This window comes from Notamacropus eugenii, chromosome 5, assembly GCF_028372415.1.
Source record: "Notamacropus eugenii isolate mMacEug1 chromosome 5, mMacEug1.pri_v2, whole genome shotgun sequence".
In the NCBI taxonomy this organism is placed as follows: domain Eukaryota; kingdom Metazoa; phylum Chordata; class Mammalia; order Diprotodontia; family Macropodidae; genus Notamacropus; species Notamacropus eugenii.
This window is the reverse complement of record NC_092876.1, coordinates 346,757,977-346,774,116: the sequence shown is the minus strand read 5'-3', so window position 1 is coordinate 346,774,116 and position 16,140 is coordinate 346,757,977. Positions and strand designations below refer to the sequence as shown.

Genomic DNA, 16,140 nt, shown 5'->3' with positions numbered 1-16,140 from the left:
TTAGTGCTCTACTTAGTGCTCTACTTTTTTTTTCCATTTATTCCTAAGAGTTCTTTCACTCTTATAGCATCATTCCTCAGTTCTATGATGAGGATTCCCAAATCTAAGTTTTGATACTTCACCTTTCTCTACTCCCGCATATCCAGTTGTTTACAGGTCATCCTGACTGGATATCAATCACCTCTGATCCAACATGCTTAAAACTAAATACCTTATCTTCCCAGAAACCAACTACTCACCTCTACTTTCTCATTCTTCCAGATCCACTAGTTTGAAAGCTGTAAGTCATTTTCATGTTTCCTCTGTCCCGCAAATCTCATTATCAAGTTCTGAAAGACTTTTCTGTGCAAAATCTCTCAGATTTGTACTTCTCCATTCCCAATACCACTACCCTGATCCAGATTCTCATCACCTTTCCCCAGCATTATATACCAAAAGACTTCTCTCACTCTGCTCTTCTGGTTCATTTTACACATAAAAAACCTACAAATCTGTATTGATTCTCTATTGCCTTCTATATCCCAACTACCTATACCTATCACATCCAGGCCCCTTTTCACCCGTTTAACCTTGTCTCCTTTCACTTTACACCACTTTCTGCCACAGTATAATGTTAATGTAAAGTTAAATTAAAGATCTTAACTATCCATTAACAGGCCTCAGGTGGAACCCATTAAGAGAAACTTGATTAGGGGAGCCTTGCCATGGAAGACCCATACCTTTTGTTAATTTCTAAAGATCTTCCCCCACCTGTTAATGGGCCTGCCCATTAAGGGATGCTTGATTAGCGGAAATTTATTTTGTAGGAAGGCACATTTGTTAATTTCTGAGGAGGCACTGGTTCTCAAGGGTTATGATGCCCTCTAGCTCTGAAAAGTGTATAAATACTTGGAGGTGAGGTTTTATTTTGGGGCTTACTCACTGGAAATATTTGTTTGGTCAGATGAGACTCTAAGTAGCAGCTAAGGAGCCTCTGGGCTTTGAAAACCCAGATGTTGGTGCTTTTCTCTCTGGTAACTATGTATGTTATGTAATGGCCAGATAGCTGCATCTGTTGATCTATGATGTAGGTACTGCCTATAGTCAGACAGTTGGAAGCCCTGTCTGCTGGTCTTTATTTCTCTGTTTGTATTTTCCCTTATCATCAGGGTGTAGACTTTTTCCTCTGAACTAAGTGAATAATACCTGTGCTTGATTAAAGGAGATTGCTGACCCCTCAAAGCAGATCTAAGAACCTGTGCAGCAGGCTCTCCTGTGCATGCTGGGATCCTTGCTGATACACATGGTTAGGGTGATTTCCTTGTTGTCCATTACCATTCAACACTGTTCTTCCCCTCATTTGGGATCCTCTGCCTATTCCTCTCCACCAATCCACATGCTGAACTTTTTTTGAGAGTTGGCTTACTACTCTGGCCCATAATGGTCTTTCCTTTCTCTATTTTCCTTCTCTATTTTGGTGTAGATACCTGACAGGGTATATCTCTGATGATGATAATGCCCTGAGAGGAAATCATTTGTAAGGTGCTATTAAAGAAATAGCCTTCAACAACTGTAACACATTCATTATAGCCAAGTCACTTTGGTGTTTCCCAGGCCTTATTAGTCTTCAGGAAGTTGAACAGTGTGACACTGCCCACCAATTACTTTAGTGATTGGCACATAAGAACATGGGGAACACTCACAACAGAGAATACAAACCTGCAAACGCACATGAACATTCAATCCCCAAAACTGTACTCACCACTACAAGTTCTAATTGTTTCTTGCTTGTCTCCTCCAAACATTACATATTCCGTACCAAAAATTCAATTAGGGTCTGCCTTCCAAAACCATAAGTGAATACCCTACTTCTACCTGTTTTAATGTGCTGGCAGCAAACAACCCCAGCTTAGGAGAAGCTTGTATACTTTTTGGAACTATTGATCTGCTAGCTTCTTTCTCCCAAATCTCAACTGCACTTCCTCCCTTGCTATGTTAACAATACCAAACTATCTAGCACTTGATTATATACATTGCATTTACTTATCTAGTTTTCTGCAGGTTTATTATCTCTCCAACAAGACTTCATAACTCCTCAAAGACAAGGTCTACATCTTAATTCTTCTGAGTATTCTCTACCATCTAGAACAGTGCTGGGAACATAGTAAATACTTTATCATTCAATCTATTGAAGCACATGTTGACCTTATGATTATAAATTTAGTCAGCAAACAAATTATAGTTTAGTACCTAATGTAAATCTTCATAATTAAAGTGTAGCAATCTAAATTAAAATATCATTAATATAATTATGTTATTAAAACTTGTCAAAAATTTATTCAATTTGCTGAGGTTAATTGTACTATTGTGGGCAAGAGGTGTCTGTTAAAAAGATGACTATTCTAGTAAATTTAATGCCTTATGTTGCATCATGAAAGGCAATTTTATGTGCATGGAGGAAAGCAAATTCTCTTTAACTTTCCTTTCATTTCTCCTTTCTTTGCCTAGGCATTTCATAAAAATCAGCTTCCTATAGAAGCCATACTCCTGGTGCAAAGTAGATCAAAATTTAAAAGAACATAAAAAACCCTCATACTTTAAAAAAATATATAAATCTGATTCTTGAAAGTTTTCTTAAAATCTTTCTTTAATAAAATCTATGCAGTAGAAAGTTTTAAGATATATTTAAACTCAAAAGATTTTATAATAAAGATTATACTTTCAATTTACCAAATATGATAAACATACTTTTATAAACCTTTTTAAAAATGGGTCAACCATCCATGACTTGCCAGCCCATTTTTTTGCTTGTCAATATTCTCACAATTGTAAACAAAAAAGAGGCTATGACATGGGCATGTAGACACAGGAAGCAATCATCACTCTAAAATATCAACAATGATCAATTTTAGGCTCGGGGTAAAGCACTACAGAAATATGTGTATTGATGAGGTTTCAAATAAATTCACACTGGAAGTCACTTAAGCACCTGGATTCAAAGGCTACTGAAATGAAAAACCCAGTTTTTAGCAGCAATATCTTCTGCAGGTGTAGAAAGAATGTTTTCTTCTTTTAGTCTAATTCATCCTAAATTGAAAATCATTTGGGAACTGAGAAAACAGGAAAGCTCCTCTTTCTTTTCTAGTGTATGAATAAAAAGGAAGAGGAAATTAGCTGTATACTTTATGCTTCTCTTATTGACCCAACTGAAGTAGTTTATTTTTATAGATGATTATGTTTGGTGAACTGATATTTAAAGGAATAAGGCATAATGTAGATTTGTACTCAAAATATATCCTTGTTTTTATCTCAACTACATGTTGAAGAAAAACACCTGGAATATTTGTTGTTTTAACTAAATAATATGATTTCAATAATTTTTACCACTGATTCTTCTTAATAGTACATGGCAAAAAAATTCTAGAAAATTTTGATTTATCCATTGAATAAGATCTGACTCACATTCTAAAAACATCACACCTTTATCCCAATGGGCTTTAGAAAATAAAATTACCAAATCATTATTTTTCTGATGCAGTTACAAAATTAAACTGGAAATATGAAGATAAATCATTGGCATGAAATACATAGGCACAAAATCAAATATGCTTCTTTAAGGAAAAAAACCACTGCACTAAGCTTTATTGTTTTTGTTGTTCAGTCGTTTTAGTCATGTCCAACTTTTTATGACTCCGTTTGGGATTTTCCTAGCAAAGATACTGGAGTGGTTTGCCATTTCCTTCTTTGGCTTATTTTACAGATGAGGAACTGAGGCAAACAGGGCTAAGTGACTTACCCAGGGTCAAACATCTAGTAAGTGTGAGGTCATATTTGAACTCAGGAAGATGAGTCTTCTTGATTTGAGGCCTGGCACTCTCTACTGTGCCACCTAGCTGCCCATACCAATTTCTAACTGAAATCCAAGTTTTAATTCTATCACTGACACCAAATAGAAAGTCATCCCTTATACCCAAAATATAATTTCTAACCAAGTCTTTGTTTCATATTGGGTGTCCATTAAAAAATATATACTACTATCCAGAGTTAACCTGTCCCTCCTACTCCGAAACAGAAACAGTCAAAATGATTCAATGTATACAGGAGAATTACTTTTATCGTTCTGAGCCTCAATTTCTTGAAATGTATGAGAAGTGGACTATATACTTCTAAGAGCCCTTCCTACTCTAAAGGGCTATGATTCTAACCATATGAAGGAGTTCATTATTGAAAAGCACAATGTTCTACCTATATTTTATTCTACGTACTTGAGATCCTTTCTAGTGAAGTACCAAAATTATACTGTAGTTGTATGATTTAATAAAGAAACAAGTGCATCATCAATAAATCAACATATCTTGACATTAGATTATTTTACATAAGCCAAGAATATTTTTTATTAAGCAAGTAACTGGTTCAAAAAGAATTATAAACCAATTCCTCCTTCAACACATTAATAGCCTCATACTTACCCTCCTAATATAAGAGGTGCCAATAGCTCATACCTGACAAATAGAACTCATCAAAATACCTCCCCTGTCACTTGCACATTATATTGTTTCTTTTCTATCTTTCAACTATTGCTTTTTCTTTTTAAGTATTTAAGTTCTACCTTTTTCTTACTCCTTCCTACATTATTTCATTAAGGGTTGATAATAAAATATTAAGACTGTGTTACTCACGGGTAGCCAAGGAAAAGGAGATTGAGGACTGAATGACTTCGGAAGAGATTGACCAGAGTCCAACAAAGCACCCATCCACACAAGGTAAGCAGCACCAAACGAGCTGTTATGAGTAATACGTAGTGAATCACAGATGCTGCGCCCACTTTAGAGGCCTGGAAATTTAGAAGCATCAGATATAAAATTTCATAAAGTAGAGAACACAATGGTAGTTATCTTGTCCAAAATAAATATGGTTAAAGTGAGGAGGATACCTGGGTTTATCAACGTACTAAGCAAAAGAAAAAAAAAGAAAACTCATTATAGTTTCAACCAATTAAGGGTTCTTTTTTTGGTAGGATTATAAACTAATGAAACGGAAACAAACAAATATGTTAAGACTTTTAAGCTTTGCAAACAAGGGAATGTACAGTCAGATAAAGGAATCTAACTTTTTTTTCTTAAATCCAATATTCTGATGGCTAAAATAAGGCAATGAGAAAACATATTTGACAGAACCTGGAGCTATGTAGCTCCCAATTTCCTCTTCAAAAGAGACTGAGAGGAAAAAGACGAAGCAAGAAGTAGGGGGAAAATTGCCTTTGTACAACCTCAGAGACAGTGGTCTGCTCTCATAAAGGAAAAGAAGATCAGAAGCATATGTATAGAGAAGAAGAAAATGCAAGGAGTGTTCCCAGGGTTCCCCATCTCTTGAGTCAGGTCATGAGTAGCTAAGTGTAAGGATGAGGAAGAGAAAAAAATACCTAGAGTTGCGGATTGCATATTAAGCCAATAAAAACAATAGAAACCCTGGCCCCAGAGTTGAGGAAATGCTAGTATATGTACTTAGGTAAATTTCTGTAGTGTAAAGGCTTGAGGTCAGGATTCTTCCCTTTAAGTATTCTTCATGCTGCTATTAACTATTGGAGTTTAATAAATGTTAAGAAGCAATAATAAGATCATAATGTAATACGTAAGCCTAGAATGATGCATAAAGCTCAGCTCTCCTAAATAGGTGCAGTCTTACACTGCCCCCTTAATGACACCCACTTCATTGCAGATTTATTTATCAATTCTCTGCCAAAACCCTGGAGAAGGAGCCTCAGCCATTGGACCCACTCAGCCCCATTTCCAAGGTCCCCAGGGCTGGCTGCTATTAATTAGTGAGGTAGCAGCCCAGTGAATTTTAGTCCTGGCAGAAGGAAGGTGGGCTTGGAGGTGGCAGAACAGGGCCCAATGGATGAGACTCACCTCTGAATGGCCTCTGAGTTTGTAGTTTTATTAGCTCCAGCACCTCCTTAAAGAGGACTGGTTTTCCTCAGAGCAGAGATCCTCCCTGTTACATAGATAATAAACAAAGAGGAAACAAGAGGCAGGCAAACTAACATTAACATTTATTTAAAAAATTGCACATTTTTGGTACTCTCCCAACTAACAAATTTTTTAGGAAATTAAAGGGAAAATAAAGGTCATGTTCTGTGCAAAAGATAAAGGTTCTTTTAGGAAAGAACTCTCAGATTGGAGAAATCTGTAAAAGTTTCAGTTTGCTAAAATGTTGGTAGGAGTTGCTAAGTGCTCGTGTAGATCAATTTCAAAATGGAGCATATACCACCTCAAAAGCTTGCAGGAAGCACAGGTGGATATTTTATTCGTAAGTGGAAAGTTATCTAGGCTTTCTTACTGTATCGATGCCTTTCTGCTATTTCTGCAAAACCAAACTGAAAAAAGAGGAGCTCAGAGAGAGAATGGAGTTGAAGTTCACAGGCAATTACCTTCGTTGCAGCCTGTGAATGGCAGCAGCTACAAGAATGAATTTCTGATAAGTAGACAAGAGTGGGTAGTACAGAAAAACTCAAAGGGTTTTTAAGGCCAAAATGGGTAAGTCCTGAAAAAATACACTTGGGTTTGACTCTAAGGGAAGATTCAGGAAGAGTAAGAAAGCAGCGTTAAAATAAAAGTCTGGGGATAAAAATCTGGATTATCTCAGTCTGTGACAGGTGGCAGGTAAGGAAGGATCAGAGAGAAAGGTGATCTAATTGAATCCAGACTTGACTTTTTAAAATAAGTATGCTCTTTGAGAATGATCTACTTTATTAAACAATTTTACTTAAGTTCCACCGATGTAATAGTTACATCATTTTTATAAATAAGTAATGAACAATACATGGTCATAATTTGGACTGCAGGCAAATATCTGCCTTGCATCTGGATCACTGAAATATCATTACCACCTGTGGTAATATATTCTCAAGGGCAAGAAAAGTATCTAAGGAAAATAATAGCTGAATAAATGCTGAAACTGCAACCCAAAAGTTCTGAAGCGGCAACAAACATCCCAGGAGATTAGCATGAGGCACGAAGGAATAAATATGCAATAAAATGATAATGAGGAATAAAACGATTTCTCTTCATTGAAAACATTCCCGTTGGGTATTATGCTTACTGACATCCACTATCATTTCAGTCTGTGTTAAACACAAAAAATTTCAGCTAGGTTAACTCTAGCTATGCAAATTTTCCCATAAGAAGATGTAAAAGCCAATATAAGTATCACTACTGTTAACAAAAATTGCTCACTTTTATATATTACTTAACAGTTTATAAAACACATTGTCTTACTCTGAAACAGGAATGGTACAAGTATTAACATTTCCATTTTACCGATGAGAAAACTTAAGGCCTAGACAGGCAATGCCACATCCAGAGTATCATGCCCAATGAATGAAAGAGCTGGTGCTTAAAACCCATGTGTTTTGGCTGTGAGTTCAGCATCTTTCCATTACAACATATATCTGTTTTTATAAACATGGCTTTTTACACTTTTCCATTTCTGAAACAATTTTTCCAAACAGTTTTTACAATAGCCATATTTTCCAATACGTCATTTGTCTTCATTTCAATATGAAATATGTATGGTATGGCAAAAGCCACAGTCAATAATAGCAACTGTTTGAATAAATCCACTTGGTTTTCTTTGGTTAAACTCTCAAGGAAAAGACTGCCTGTCAGATGGCTTAAATTACTTTTAGGATATGATAATTATTAGGCTGGGTTCTAAAGCTGCTAAGAAAAATCTTCACTGTTGAGTTCACAATTGCCAAAAAGACTGTGAAGTTGAAAACCATGGCACAGGGATGTTCTTATATATAACAAGGACCCCCAAGTTCCACATGCAAGATGTTTCAGTCATTAAATAGTCAACCAAGAACATTTATTTACTTTCTTTCCAAGGTAAATACAGAAATAAAACATTTCTAACTACTTGGTGCTTTTCTGCACAAGCTTCTTACATGAATCACATAAAACCAACTCAGCTCAGAATCACAAGCCAGGGCAGAAGCAAGCCATCACTTTTCTAAAACATAATTTACTCCAGGGTCTTCTAGATGAAAGATTAAATTGAATTGCTTGCACATTCCCTTGTTCCAAGTTAGAATGGCTCTCTACAAATGTGAGGCCTATTGTTTGTTTCCTTAGACTTTCTACAATGCTGAGACTAATCACTCTGATTCTAAACGAACATCCATTGACTCTAGCTCTTTCTAGGCTACTGAAGTGGTCAGACAACACAATTCCATGGCCAGTTTAGTGAATATATATATATAAAGCATTTTACAAATATCCAAATTTTTGGAGCCAGGGCTCCCTTGAACTCCTCCTAAGGGAAGTTTCTGCATAAATTCTCAATACATCTAGACCGAAAAAAACTTTTCCTCCTTATATAGGAAGCTGAGAAGAAAAAAAAAGCACCCAAAGAGTATCTCTTAATTGTGAAAAATACACACTACCTTAAATATCCTTCTTGCCTGTAAAAACAAAGCTAAAAACTGGGGCTCACATAAACGATCTTAATGATTTTTCAGTGCTGAGCCCTCTAACAAAGCTGCTCTTTTTGTTCTGTTTAGTAATCTTCATGGGACTAAGGCAGGATTCTCAGGTCAACAACTCCCAGGTCTAGCTGCTATATGACTGGAAAACAGACTATAGTACAAGAATCTAATGTGTGAAAGACAATACACTCTGAAAGAAAATAAATCTTACCCCCAGAAGATGACTTTTTTTAAAGACTTAAATCTATTATAGATTATAATCCTTAGGACTAATTGTATGCAAAGTCTGAAAGTTGGTAGTTTCAATTTTTAAGTCAAGCTTTAAAAAATGCAAAATAATTCCTTTAATTAAACACTCCAAATGGACTTCAAAGGAATTTTTGTCTATAAACAATTCCAACTCAATGCCATTGCAAAAAGAATTATAATTTCATAATCAGGGGGTTTGGGAAACTTTCTATTAACTATTAGTCAATATAGTGCAAGAAAAAGTGAGGAAACTAAGCTCTCCTTAAACAAGTCTTCTAGCATGTTGGGGAAGAATACTTTTCCCTTATACAATATGCAACAAGAAAATCATTTTTAAAAGATTCGTGACAAATTTTAGCTTCATAAAGTTATATCTGCACAGTTCAAATAACTGTAAGATCTTCAACTTGAGCCCTCCAAGAGAAACACTGTATAGCAAATTAGCCATTACCTCTGAGATGAGCGCCCAGACAAGCCTCCTTGCTAGCATCACTGTGATGAATGCAGCCAGGTGGTAATCAATGAGATGAAAATTCTACAGAGGACAAATATTTGCATCAGAAAGAAACAAACTGTATTTAGTTGAAAACTACTATGTAGATTTTGGTTTCCAGAGAACAGAAATTTGCACTAAGAGCTGAAGGATCTTCAAGTCACCATCACTTCAAGGTTACACTTCCTATAGGGGCACCCTTATAGGCAGGGATAAAAATTATAATGTGTTGTAGAAGTACCTGAATCAGGAAAAATGGCTTTAAAACCAGCTATGACACTAATTGTATAACCCTGAACAAAGTTCTTCAGCGTTCTAAGACTCAGCTCTCTCAGTCTGTAGATGGGATAATACTTGGCACTATACACCATACAGAGTTTCTGGGAATAAAGCATTTTAAACAACTTAAAGTGCTATATAAACATTAGCCATAATTCATGAATAATTACTGATTGACCAATGAACTAAACATTAATTGGACATCATTAAAAAATACAATAAAAAGTTGGCATTATGGTTTAGAGCAATGGTGTCAAACTCAAACAGAGATCCTTGCAGGCTGCATACTGACTTAGAAAGCCACAGATTAACGTTATCTATATGGTACTGTATTTTTATTTATTTTGTTAAACATATCCTAATTACATTTTAACTTGGTTCCAGTCTCTTTGAGGGCTATGAGTTTGATACCACTGGGCACAGATGACTGGACTAGAGTCACAAGATTTAAAAATTATCCCTAGCTCTAGTAGATTCTGGGCTGAAGTATGTTAATTAAACTCCCAAAACTTTAGTGTTTTTACTCATAAAATGGGAAAGCATTTTGACCATAGACTTTTAGAACTGGATAGGACCTTACACATGATTAAGACATTTTAGACAAAAAGAAATGGAGGCTCAGAGCAGTCAAGTTATTTGCCCAAGGATTCAGTTAGGTCTCTTGACTCAGTTCACTACTCTTTTGAGTATATCACACTGCCTTGCCTGCCAACGGTATCAAGGATAGGAGCTGGTACAAAATAAGTATCAAATGACACAGCAGATATTTAAAAAAAATTTTTTTTGGTCTTTATATCACAATTATTTCTGAGACCCTCACTCTCCCGTACCCCTGAGATTATTGAACCTTCCCTTGTGACAAAGAAAATCAATTAAGCAAAAAATAGTGACTAGTTCTGAAAATGTATACAATATCCTGCCCCACTGGATCTCTACAACGAAGAGGGTGCCATGTGTCATGATCTCTGTTCTAGGATCTTCTCTGGTTTCCCCAATTACCCAAGGTCTGGCCTTGTTTTACTGATTTTTTTCATTTACATCACTGAAGTCATTGCATTTATTTTTCTTCTGGTTCTGTTTATTTTGTTCTTATCTTATTCTGTACATCATACAAATCTTCCCAAGTTTCTCTGAATTCTTCACAGTCATTTCTTACTGTGCAATAATATTCCATTACATTTACATATATAAATGTATATATATAAATGTATATAGTGATATCACTATGTAAATGATGAGCACCTATTTTATTTCCAATTCTCTGCTTCTATAAAAAATATTACTGTAGCACATTCAGCCTATTTTCTTGAGCTATGCCAAAGAGTGGGACTGCTTGGTCAAACGACAATTTTATCACTTTTCTCGAATAATTTCAAAATGATATCCAGAAAGGTTGGTCCAATTCACAGCTTCACTAACACGGTCCTCCCTCCAATCTTGTTTTCATACAGCTCCTACCCCCTCAACTGAATACTCCCCTTTTCTGTCATCTTTGCAAGTTTGCAGAGAATGAGATGGAATCTCAGAGTTTGAATAATACTGTATATAATTTTAAGACAATCTCCCCAATCACAGAAAAGCTCAGGATGTGCAATGTTAACAAGAGAATTTCAAGACAGTTTCTATGGGCTTCTTTAAGGCTTCAGGACTGGATTACATTCATGTCAGAGATAATAGTGAAGAGTCTGCAGTTGTTCACCATACATTTAAAAATAAAAATTCTAGTCACAATGGTTTGGGCAGAGAAGTTCCCTACTTAGTCTTAAAACTCAAATAAGGCAAAGTTTTTAAGGGAATCATCATAAGTACAAAGAAAATTTCAATTAACCAACAAGTAATTACTGAGTACCTATTACACACTCACTTCTGCTGGGTACAGTAAGCAGAAGTATCAAACACATACCCAACAACACTCCCAAGTGAAGCCTGAGCCAGATTATAATGTAATTGGGAAATGTTTAACAACAGCAACAAAAACCAATAAAAGACAGATAATATAACATTTTAAAACTTAAGTCACTATATGACCCACAGGTATCCTTATGTACAGATGAGCGGCCTCCATTTCAATTCAAGTGTGACACTACTGCTGTAAAGAATATAGAATATATAAAGAATATATGGCATAGTTCCTGCCTTCCAGAAAATGACAATCTTATCTAATTGAAGAGCTAAGTAAACACAGGAAGTAAAAATTATGACAAGTTAACTAATTGTGTGGCATATTAACTGTGAAACAGACTAGTCCAAACTTTCCTGAAAATAGCATATTAGTCAATGGCAGGAGTTCTTAATCTGAGGACCATGAACTTCTTTTTAAAAATGTTTTGATAATTGTATCTCAAGGCTTGTTTTTGTATTACCCACGCTTAGCACAGTGCCTGGCACATAGTAAGCACTTAAAAGAAAAATGCCTTGCTACCTTATAAAAGCATCCATCTTCTAGACATTCTTATTCTTCTCTCCACAAGGATTATCATCATCTTCCATTCCCTTAGTCAACAATTTGCAGAGTGCAGGGAAGAAATCCAGGAAAGCATTACACAACAAAACCAGCTTTTGAAAGCACCAAAATGTCATGACAAACTGGCAAGGTAACACTGAGCCTGCTCCATTTCAAAAAAATAAAGCCTTACATGTTTCCATTACATTGGTACTCAGAAGAATCAAGTTTCACAATGTCCCAAATTAAAGCTTGAATATTTTTTATTGGCTGGTAATTAAAGTTTCTGAAATATTGGATGATACTGGCAAGAACCTAAACACTATCACACTAATTCTTTGTGCCGAAAGGTCTGCTACAGCATAATTCAAATTACCACAAACCTTTGAGGTTGAGGTGTTGTTTTTTTAAACCTTAGACCTGTGATTTCATCAATGTAGGGATATTTCAGAGAGGAAACTCTCTCTCATAATGAAGACTGGCAACTGTTTTAAAATTTATAGTCTACCAGAGCTGTCTGAAAAAACTGAAATTAAATGACTTGTCTATGGCCACATATCTGGTATGTGTCAGAAGTAGGACTTGAACACAGATTATCTTGACTCGCAGTCTGCTTGTATTACCCAAAATGCCATGCTACCCTTTGAGACAATATAATTTAGATTTAGAAGTACTTGTGATGGTGCAGGAAATAAGCATTCATGCTACAGAATTCAGAACAGTAATCAATTTACATATTTCCAAGTATTTTCATTCTTTCAAAACATGAACTATTAGAAAAGATTCTTGCAATAACAACTTGATTAAAAGTCACTCAATTCCTCTAGGTAATGCAAGTTTTAATGAAAAGATATTTTGGCTGCACATAATTTTTATACCCATATAAGAATCTAGTAAGACCTCAAGGAATATGAACTTGAAGGTCAATAAAGACTTACCAGGGAAGTACAAGAAGCAGGATGATTGTAGGGATACCACCACACAGTTTTGTAGATGTTGATATACTGAATGAACAGGGCTACTAGAAGGTAGATGAAGAAGAGAAATTCAAAGAGCAGGCTCCCGTCCACAGGCAAGTCTGGAATCTGGCAATGACGTACAGGCTCAGGAGTGATTAAGGCTGTGATAGGAGGGACTGAAAGACCAACAGCACTACCATTCCTGAAACAGATAATTACAATTAATTCAAGACCTTATTAGATTTAAATGACAATAAAAAAGGGCTTAAAAGAGTATTATAGTGTGTAGGGACAGAGTATTAAAATGACCTATTTTACCATATACATGGAGAGGGGATACGTGAGTGTGCACGTGTGTGTGTGCAAGTCAGCAACCCACCTATCTGGCTCAAGTGAATGGCCACAGGTTTAGTAGTCTCTGCTCTCTTTATTCCTCTAACACAAAGTTTGACATTCTTGTATTTAGTCTACTATTCTGTCCTACTTTCTTGGTGTTCTACTTCCATTTCTCCTCTTCAGCCTCCTCTCATCCACCTCCCTAGCAAGCCACCTGTTCTTCCTTGATTCCTTTAGTCTTAGAATGAATGATCTAACACACTAATACCTTATTAAAATGTAAAAATAAAATTTTAAACATGACTAATGTGAAAATGTGCTTAATAAGAATGTAAGTGTAGAACCCATATAAGATTGCATGCCTTCTCAGGGAGGGAGGGGGAGAAAATTTAAAACTTATAGAAGTGATTGTTGAAAACTGAAAACAAGTAAATTTTTAAAAAAATAAAATAAAATTTTAATGTCAAGTATAAATTTCCTAGAAAATTTCCAAATACATCTCTTTGGTTGTGATGCAAGCATTATTTTAGTGACTGAAGTAGTTACCAATAGACTTGTGTCAAGTTCATTTAGTACGTGGGCCCCTAGTCTTTTATCTCTTGCCCCCACTGTAGTCCACACGATCATGGACATACCTTTTCCAAAGTATAAATCTCTATCTTTATGTCTCTGAAAGTAACAGGTATATTTAACAATATATATGGTAGCTGGGGCTGGGTAGGGAATTATAGATGTCACAACAGACCAACTAGTGGATAGCAATCATATTCTAATGCCCCTATTCCTTGATAAAGCATAAGGGCATGGATGCAAGAGGTATAAATCTCTAATCTACAGCTGCCACCACCATTTGGAGTATTACTTCCAAGGAGACACTCTGCACAGCTCAGAGGTAGGGGACAATCTGCTCACTATTACAAACTGAAAGAAATCCGTGGTGCTTAAAGTCAAACCAATTTCAAAACTATTGAGGAATCAAACATTAAGGCTCTTTTTCCCTGACAGAGGATTTCCCCCCAAGCAAATGCTTAAGTATCTAATCACTTTGGGTGAACTAGATTCAAGAAAGGGGTTCCTATTCCCAGCATGACAGAATTTCTTTTGATCATATCTCCTACAAAATCCCTACTTCCCATCTTCTCTCACAAACAGCCCCAAATTAAAGCACAGTAGTACACAGACAACATATCTACACCTCCTATCACAGCAGAGTTGTATAGTTGTGTTCCACCAGGAACATTCCAGTGTGGCCCTATTCTATACAGTCCCTGTCATCTTCTTCCCTGTGGCTCAAGCCATTTCTTTTGTGTTGCACATTTTCCTTTGTATTTTGCAGCTGTAACCTAGGTAACCTAATACCTCTAAGATAGGAATATTATGCTGGCATCACATAATTACTGTATGCTTTGTGGATTATAACATGTTAATAAAGAAACCAGAGGACCTGGAGAGCAGATATGTGAAAGATTCACAGTTTTAACATCTATACCTATATATTTACTAACCGTAATCTAAACAGTTATCTGTCATATCTCTCAAGTAAATTCTAGTTTCTTATTGCCAAAAAAAAATATTATTTTTGAAATTAATCAGGTTTTAATATCACTATTTATTTTGGTGTCTACACTAACTCACCCTAAGACAATCAAAGGAGAATGTAACCTCTAAGTACATCCATCCAAAAAGAGAGCAGCATTCTCATCTTCTTTCTGTCACTGAAACAAGCAGTGTTTCCTGTTCCACCTTGATCCTTTTTTAAGATCTATCATCTTTAGCCCCTAAAAAGATAAGTTTATACCTGATAATACCTGAAGAGCAGGAATGAGATACCACTTATGAGAATGCCCAAAGAGTACTAAATATCTATTTTTTAACCCTGTACTACACAATAGATTGAGGGCCCTGATCTCAAAACTTAAGTGGAGAACAGACTTTCTATTGCAGAAAACTACTCAAGCAAGAGACCTTATGCTGAAATGCAATAGAACAAGACCAGCATTTTGTAAAATTACAAAAAGAATGGAGCTGCTTTGGAAGTGCTAATTGTGTCATGTGGGGGAAATAAGGAAAATCCCTGGAGTAGTACCCCACTGTGAGGAAAAAGCTAAGTTCTGGTTCTAGTGAGTCACTTGAAATACAGCAAGTTGTCATTTATCATGCAGTAGTAGCATTCTAGGTTTGAAAATTTTAATGTAGGATGATGATTCTAAAATTGATGCCTCTTTTGTAAAATCTCTTGAAGATGCTTTCTTCACATACCCATGGCTTTTCCCCATGTCCTATGAAGAATATTTTAGGTCTCTGAAAATATTCCCGTTATATAAATAGACGTTGCGCAACTTAATTCACATCCCAGCGAGGCCTCAGTTTTTCTTCTCGTCTATAAAGTCAAGTGGCTAGACTAGATCTAAGGTCCTTTCCAGCTCTATTCTACAATTCTATGATTACTGGTATTATTTTGGTTGCCCAGGGAGAGCATATAACCATCTATTTCTATGACTACTATTCTGCCTCTCACTGTTTATTTCTTATAGTCAGATATCCTATGCTAAGCACTGGTTAGTAACCAACTGGTCTTATGAATGTGAGCAAAGATATGGACAACCAAGCTTCCTGTTGTTTATACAACAGGAGATATTTTCAGAGACTTGAAGGTTGTTTGCAGAATACAGGGAAAAGCTCTGGTCATGTGAAGGTGGTATTTTCAGAAAGATTTTTCTAAAAAAGAGGGATCAATTTCAGACTCACTATCCAACATTAAAATTTCTAAAACAGAATGCTATTGCATTGATACATAAGAATTTTCTGTACTTTAATGATACACAGAAACCAGAAAACAGTTTTTTTCTTAATGGAGACGATCAAGAACATTGCAGCTGGCCCCTGAAAGGGATAGAAGGAAACAATAGGTGAA

General features: G+C 35.8%; 1 protein-coding gene across 2 annotated transcripts in view; it reads right to left on the bottom strand.

Annotated features, from left to right (window-relative positions):
• The window catches only part of TMEM39A (transmembrane protein 39A), a 30,083-nt gene that overhangs the window by 8,100 nt on the left and 5,843 nt on the right, over window positions 1–16,140 (bottom strand). Inside the window, exons 3-5 of one of the 2 annotated variants that reach the window (XM_072613922.1) lie at window positions 12,870–13,092; window positions 9,168–9,251; window positions 4,659–4,813 (exon numbers count right to left, since the gene is read on the bottom strand). In XM_072613922.1, the coding sequence (XP_072470023.1) occupies window positions 4,659–4,813; window positions 9,168–9,251; window positions 12,870–13,092 (462 nt within the window). The remainder of the gene's footprint in view (window positions 1–4,658; window positions 4,814–9,167; window positions 9,252–12,869; window positions 13,093–16,140) is intronic. The other variant, XM_072613923.1, reaches the window with a different exon arrangement.